Raw genomic sequence first — 8,070 nt, 5'->3', positions numbered from 1 at the left:
TTTGGAAATGAGGGTGACACGCTGAGCTTTAGGGTATAAGGCAATTATACATCCCTAATTAGACAATTCTGAAGCTTCGGACCGCTGGATTTACTGCAGGACATTAGTTTTAACTGAAGGTGCATTCTTGGAGGAAATATAGATATTACATTACTTCAGAAAGGAGAGCTTAAACAATGCTTTTAATTCAACACTTGAGTTAAAAACAATTGGATACATTCTTACATTATCAGCAAGGTAAGTTTAAGAGCCATTTAATGTATTTATCATTAAAAGTTCAGGACAGCATATAGACAGAGACATCACAGTCAAACATTAAAGTTAAATATTTAAAGATGCAGATTAGATCTACTTCTTCACTCCACCAGTGAGGTTTTGATTAAACTGCTCTTATTAATAGAAACCAACAGAATTTGTCAAATTAAGAGAACAATTTGGAACTGAAAAAAAAAACAAGAGGTAAAGACCAAGAAACTATAAGGCCCTCCCAAAAAAGGCTTGATTTGTAAGCACCACTGAAAATGTTTTGCTCTTTGAGCTAAAAGGTACAGTTGAAATCATGTCAAGAAGTTAACAACTGGCAATAATAAACTTAAAATAGTACTGAAAACAGGACAGAAGTTTAAAGTAAAAAAAAACAAAACAAAAAAAAGCACATTTGATTACAAGCATAGCATGTTTCAGCTGACTGATTAGTGAGGTTAAATTATTCAGTCACAACTTTTGAAAGGGGAAGCTAATCGCACAATAATGGACCGAAATAGTGCAGAAACCTGAGATTTTAATATACAGTGACAGAAACATGCTAACGCTAATGCTATGTCTTTGGGTTTTACTAGATTTAGGTCTATCATACAGAAATGATAGGTTTCATGTGGACATTATAAAGCATAATAACAAGCAACAACAAAGACCTTCAAAATATATCATGACACCGCACAGATTCTGTGGATTAAAAACACTTGTTTCCAGTTTAAAAACCATTTGCTTTGAGGACCAAATAAAATGTTAAAATCAGAATTTTACCAGCACTGGGCTTCAATTTGTGTAGATACAAGGAGGGAAAAAACACTATTTATTAGCATAAATTCAAGTATTGTTTAAAATATTTCATGGTTTTAAATTGCAGTTTCTAACTTCCATGCTGATATGTAACAGACAGTGACGTGTTATGAGCTACAATACAAACACAATGAACATCTCATCAAGATTTCATTAAGACATGATGCTTTGTTGCATTATTGTCTTTAAGTGACCTTATTTACTCAAATCTTTGTTGGACTTCTTAAAATTGTGTCAAATTTGAGCAAATACTGTCAACTGTCAGGACTACTGAAATGAACATATACTGTATAATTATATATATGTTAAGAGAAACGCAGACTTTGCATGTTACAAAAGCGGTCACATACTGTACATACTAGCTTAACTGATCCAGGAACACGGTTCAATTTCCAGGCCTTCTTGGTTACTGACCACACAGCTGAAGTTAGAAAATTAAACATCGAACACACTGTGTAAAAGCACAATACCGTTTCCTATTCGAATATACACTAAGTATACAAAATGAAAGATGTACAATATTATATGTTTTAACATTATTAATACTTTTTAAATTATAGCACTGCTGTTCCCAAAGAGCATTTGCTTATCCCTCTGATACATACACATATATTTACCTAAATAACAAAACTTCAATAAAATCCTACTATATCTATTGATTCTTCACATGATCCCTTTGCTTTTCTTTCTCTTCTAAAATGTACAGTACTTTTAATAAACACTGAAGAACACAAGCATTTTTTATTGTGCTTTTCCAAACAGCCGGGACAGTCACACACTGTACACAGCACTGATTCATGTTTAAAAAGTGCTATATCCCCTTTTTTTCACCCAGTTGATCAATAATGGTTTCAACCTTCAATATCAACATTTTGATTGGAGTGAAATCTTGTATTTTTGTATTGTTTGAGAAGCTTATAGCCACCAAATGTTTCCCTGCTATTATCATAAATGCGCCGGTGCTAGAACTTCACAAAAAAATTGTGTTGTTAAACAAAATGAAGCGAATTTTAAACACAATGACGGATGAGAATTAGGATATTGAAACTGGTCCATGTAGGCTGGAATGATTTCAGTACTTTTGAAATACCTGATATGAGTGAGAGAATCGCAACAGCGCTCTGAGGGCTCCACCTCCCATGACACAGTGCAGACACATGCATGCTAAGCTACAGTAATTGCACATAATCACCACGTATCTGAACATAACGTCGCCATCCATACCAAACCAACCTATTCGCTGACGCAAGATTGCAGTCAGAGGTGAAAGAAGAGATAATACAGTTAGATTTAGCCATTCACATGCCAGTCCAGATCCATTAGGAGGCCAAACAATGTAGCAATGTGGGCAGACACTGCTAGCCAAGATTAGCGTCGTTAGCATTAGCGATTTTCTCAGCTGCCAGAGCAGGAGATAAAAGTGGCCGGATGGTTCTCAGTCCTCGTTGTGTTGACCTCAGCCAGACCTCTCTGGATGAGGCTGGCCGGGAGTTGATATTGGCTGAGGCATGGTCTCAAAATGATTAGCCAGTCTTGATATCTCCCAGCATCTAGAAGGTCTGAGAGACAGACATCACCTCATTCAAAGATCTCCATCGGAGGGGGGTAAACACAACCTGAAGAGCCTGTGATGAGGATTCAAAAGAGAAGTTTCATTCAACTCCAAAGCCACACTAGGAATAATCACTTTTCATAGTTATATAGCAAGAGTCATTCATACCTGGGAGCACACGGTGGCATCTGGTCCATTACTCTGAGATTTTTGGCAGAGATCTCCACTCTGGTGCCCTATAAATAAAGATAGTTATTATTGATGGTTGGAATACTATCAGAATACCTTAAAACGTTCTAAAACGTCTCATCAAAATATTTAGTTCCCTAAGTTTCTGAGTGTATATTACTAGTTTGTTGCTCGAAATACCAACAACTCTATCCTTTAGACTACTTGCCCACACATTTTTACTGATATATTCAAGCATATGTCAAGCACTGCAGGTGTGTAGGCCTGTATTGTATCTGTTAAAGTTCTTCTTGTTATTCTACTGTACTTCTCGCATAATAAGTAGACCTATAGAGCTGTATGCTAAAAGTTGTGAGATTTAGCATACTGATTAAGCAGAGTTTTGGAGTCAGTCTCTCAAAACTAGATTTAGTTTTTTAAACAAATCTTTTTATTCAAACTCCTACAGTTTTCATCCAAGTGAGTTAATGCCAGTCAAAAGCTTTTTGATATTGCTTACAATTCAACAAACCGAGAAAGTTCAAACATGTCTTCTAAATAGTAGTCAAACGATTAATAGTGATATATTGCGTAAACAAACCTTTGGATGCTATTTATCATGATTAATCGTTTGACAGCACTACTTTTAAATGCATATCTTTGCAAACTGACATAAAAATTGCTGTATATAATTACCATTACATTTTTGAGGGGAAATATTAACCAATTTTTTTACTATTCTTTTATTGTCAAAGTCAGGAGTACATGTAAATAAACAATGTGTACTCTTTCTATGTTACATGCATCCAGATATCTCTGTTTATTTGTTAGCAAAAGTCTGTCAGTGTTTTGCACCATCTGGCAGATTTTACTGACAAATACACACAGATATCTGAGAGCAGGTAACATAAAAAGCTGGTTGAAAATCTATGAAGTTGTCCTTTAAGTGTACAGTACAGAAGCATTTTAGTGGCCACCTACTGGGCAAAATGCATACAGTGATGCACGGTAAGTCATGCTTCAGACTTAGTCTGGAGTGGCCTGTTTGGCAGCAGGTATAGATGTAGAACATTTCCTACCAGACCACAGGATTGATTTGGAAAGATTTAAAGACATAAGGTGATCAGTTTGAGTTATATGTCATAAGCTGTACCTGTTTGCGCATGATGTCCATGGTCTGCATTAGGCAGCGGGGCATGAGGCCATGGTTTCTGGATAGAGTAACAGCCTGCTCCAGTGACACAGTCAGAGTACATCTACACAGAATAAAAACCTTCATCAAGAGGCAGTTTAGACAATCTGTTACAGATTTATCTCACTGTAGCAGTAACCTAGGATACAAATCACCTGGATTAGATGCACATTTGAGCAAGAATAAATGAAAGTAAAAATAAATTATTAGACTGTGGCTGTACTTCAGTAGTAATAGGCTTAAAGATACTGTAAGAAGCGCGTGTTATGAGCCGTCACTCTATAAAACTCTATTCCCATCTGTGGATTCACGCTTGACTACTGGATCAAGAGCAACATGAAAACAACATTTCACTGCAGATACCTCTGCATCCCAGTGGCACACATGGTGATGTGACAGGCTCCCAGCCGGCTGCAGAGTTCGGAGGACACCAAAAGAACACTGACTCCAGAGGGCTGACCCGCAGAGCCGGGTTTTACATTCATATACGTCTGCATGAGCCGACAGAGGTCATCCAAGGTGTTAAGCGGCCGGAGGAGCTGGAGATTCAAATAATGAAATGAATGATTATTATTTCATACATAATAAGTATATACAGAACACACATATATTATGTAAACAAAAACTTTTATTTTATATGTGATTAACATGTTTGTTTGTTTTTTTTGGAACAATATCAATGATGATTTTTATTATTTCTTTCTTTTTTTTTGGAAAATGTTATATTTCTTCAAGATTTTTTAATGATTAGGAAGTTCAAAAGAATAGATTTTATTTTAAACAGAAATCTTTTGTAACAATGTAAATGTATTTACTTGCACTATTGATCAATTTAATGCATCTTTGCAGAATAAAAACATTTAAACAAAAATAAATGACCAAACAATGTTTAATAACAACCATGTTACCTGGTCTATTTTCACTGCAGTGGAATTTGAGTCTGAATTTGATTTCTCCAGATAAAAAGCCCTAGAAAAAAGAAAGACATTATAAAAACAATTAACACTTTTCTTTTGCCATTTAAATATAAAAATCTATGTATTACGTAAATTATTTACTTAATAACATGTTTAACTTATATTTTTTTAAAGTTATCTTTTTAAACCATGTTATTACTTTAAATATAAAGATAGCTTAACAGCAAAATCAAAATCAATCAATACTTCAAGCAAAGGTCAGTCAGTGATGGCCAAATGTACCTGAGTTTGCGGTAATAACCTTTGACCTTCTCCAGTGACAGAGCATTTGTACGCTGCTGAAACTCTTCCATGGCAACAAAATCCTGAGACAAAACACCTTCTGGCTTCTCCAGCCCTGATGAGGATTAAGAAAATGTAGATCAATATCATGCTGCAGTACTCTCAACATGCCACTAGATGGAGACCAAGCCTCATAAAGGAAACATCGAGGCTTCAATTAGTTCTAAATGAGCACATTAGATAAGGACCATGACTAATTCTAACACTCTCTCTGTGACATCTGAATAGGCAATCCCCTTGAAAGTCTAGATTTTAAAAGGGTAACACTTTAGAATAAGGTTCCATTAGTTAATGTTACTTAACTACTTTAGTTAACATGAACCAAGGAAGAACAATCCTTGGTAACACTTTAGAATAAGGTTCCATTAGTTAATGTTACTTAACTACTTTAGTTAACATGAACCAAGGAAGAACCATCCTTGGTAACACTTTAGAATAAGGTTCCATTAGTTAATGTATTAATTAACATGAACAAACAATGAATAATACATTTATTACTGTATTTATTCATCTTCGTTAATGTTAGTTAATGAAAATACAGTTATTCATTGTTAGTTCATGGTAATTCACAGTGCATTAACTAATGTTAACAAGCACAACTTTTGATTTAAATAATGCATTAGTAAATGTTGAAATTAACATGAACTAAGACTTATAAATGCTGTAGAAGGATTGTTCTTGCTTAGTTCATGTTAACGAAAGTAGTTAACTAACATTAACTAATGGAACCTTATTCTAAAGTGTTACCCAATCCTTCTACAGCATTTACTAATATTAATGTTAATTTCAACATTTACTAATGCATTATTCAAATCAAAAGTTGTGCTTGTTAAAATTAGTTAATGCACCATGAATTAGCATGAACTAACAATGAATGACTGTATTTTCATAACTAACATTAACAAAGATGAATAAATACAGTAAGAAATCTATTGTTTCTTTGTTTGTTCATGTTAATTAAGACAATAACTAACAATAACTATTGGAACCTCATTCTAAAGTATTACCTTTTTAAGTTTTAAAACAAGGCCATATTTGGATTTTAGCTATAAATGCCTCTTATAAAGCAGAACCCTAAACGTCATGGAACCACACAAGTGACCGATTTGGAACATCACTCATTTTCATATTTTGTAAGAACCTAAATTGATTTTGATAGTTTTCTGATACCAGGCTTGCAAGTTGAACAAAAACCTTGGCATAAAAATACACAGCACAAAGACAAAAAAAAAACTAGTAAAATAATGCAATGATATTACCAAGGTTATTGTTTTTAAGTAAAATAAACCAAATTAAAACCATTATTTTATTTTTTTGTTACTCGAAATAAACTCATTTTGTTTCAGCTAGATGACAAGGAATCATTTCTCAACAAATAACTAGAAGTAAAACTGATATAACCATATTCAAAATAACAAAAACAAATTACAAAATAAAAGACACTTCTCTTGCCTTGATTTATTCTTATCACATTATATTTTGGGATAGGTGTTTCCTCAAAAGAAGCATGCCTGGCATCTTAAGAGGCAGCATAATTAAGAAGGCTACCTTTTTGAATAGCATATAGTGCCTTAAAATATAACCTCTGTAGGCAGCTCACAAAGTTTGAGAATTGTAAATTACAAATGAAACCCATTTAGAATGGAAAGAGTCATTTGTGTTGTTCCTTTTGTCTGCTCTCACCTCTAGTGAAGAGGACGGATTGAAGCTTCAAAGAGCCTCCGTTCTGCAGTCTTGTTGGCAGCTCACTGAAATGACAGCTGTCCAAGAACATTGTCACCCTGATGGCCTGCCGACTGCCTTCCACCTGGTAATGCACAGATGTGTCTGGAAAAAGAGCATTGAAGGATGCATGAGTCACAGGAAGAGAATATTTAAAATTCTATCCAATTTCAATCTTGGTCCTTTGCACTACTTCGTTTGCATCCTTACATACTGTATAAGGTATTCTTTATGTGTGAAGACACTGGGAATCTTGTCAGGTTAATTATGTTGTAATTAGATGAGTAAAGGCAAAAACCTCACAGATGTGTGGAAGAGAAAAAGTCAAGCTGTTCACATTTGTACAACACAGAGATGACCTAAATAGAACACCTTTGTGGCAGGAACAAACCACAGAGCAGAACATCCTCCCTCAGATTTAGTCAAACCAAAACAGAAGAGGGCAGATAAAGCTGTTCTCCTATCTGACATTCCTGAAGAGGACATCTGGAGGGTGTGTGTATGTGTGTGTATGTGAGGAGGGGAAGGAGGTGCTGCTATATAAGGACGAGAGTTTTGGCTTTCACTTTTTAGTGGAATCACACAGCTTTATCAGAGAAAGGGAGGGACCCTAGATCTAACTATTTATAAAGGAAAGGAATCTGTGGTCATTGTTGCTGGAGTTACAGTGGTTTAAAGAAAACATTTGAAAACTTTAATTTACTCAACATACACGTTTAATAAATATTTATACCATTTCTAAGCTGTGTGTTTTTATATAATCACACAAACACACACACACAACACGCTTGCATGTATTCTTCTGTTTGCACTGTGTAGACAAGCTAGTACTCGATGTGTTCATATATGTGGTGTGGTGTCATACTTGGGACGAGACACTCGTTCTCCAGCGGGCGGAACAGCACGGTGACTTTATCCAGATCTTGCAGTGCTGCTTTTGTATCTTCCAGCATGATTCGCTCTTCTCTCTGTTCAAGAAAACAGTTTGTGAACCCAAAATAATCAAGATCTTCAAGCAGGAGAGTATATGATTGAAATAATCCTGAACACATCCAGGAGAATCCCGGATATGATGGCTTTGGTTCTGTATTTAGTCCTAACAGTCTCAGGATTCA

The 8,070-nt window shown here is 35.1% G+C and overlaps 1 protein-coding gene across 1 annotated transcript in view; it reads right to left on the bottom strand.

Annotated features, from left to right (window-relative positions):
* Nucleotides 1-163: 163 nt before the first annotated feature.
* The window catches only part of LOC113107596 (phosphatidylinositol 3,4,5-trisphosphate-dependent Rac exchanger 1 protein-like), a 64,897-nt gene continuing 56,990 nt past the window's right edge, over nt 164-8,070 (bottom strand). The window contains exons 33-40 of the mRNA XM_026270220.1: nt 7,821-7,923; nt 6,917-7,060; nt 5,174-5,288; nt 4,883-4,943; nt 4,338-4,513; nt 3,936-4,038; nt 2,783-2,850; nt 164-2,687 (exon numbers count right to left, since the gene is read on the bottom strand). Coding sequence (XP_026126005.1) covers nt 2,645-2,687; nt 2,783-2,850; nt 3,936-4,038; nt 4,338-4,513; nt 4,883-4,943; nt 5,174-5,288; nt 6,917-7,060; nt 7,821-7,923 — 813 coding nt within the window. The 3' untranslated portion in view covers nt 164-2,644. The remainder of the gene's footprint in view (nt 2,688-2,782; nt 2,851-3,935; nt 4,039-4,337; nt 4,514-4,882; nt 4,944-5,173; nt 5,289-6,916; nt 7,061-7,820; nt 7,924-8,070) is intronic.

Source organism: Carassius auratus, chromosome 8, assembly GCF_003368295.1.
Source record: "Carassius auratus strain Wakin chromosome 8, ASM336829v1, whole genome shotgun sequence".
In the NCBI taxonomy this organism is placed as follows: domain Eukaryota; kingdom Metazoa; phylum Chordata; class Actinopteri; order Cypriniformes; family Cyprinidae; genus Carassius; species Carassius auratus.
This window is presented reverse-complemented; position numbering and strand designations above follow the sequence as displayed.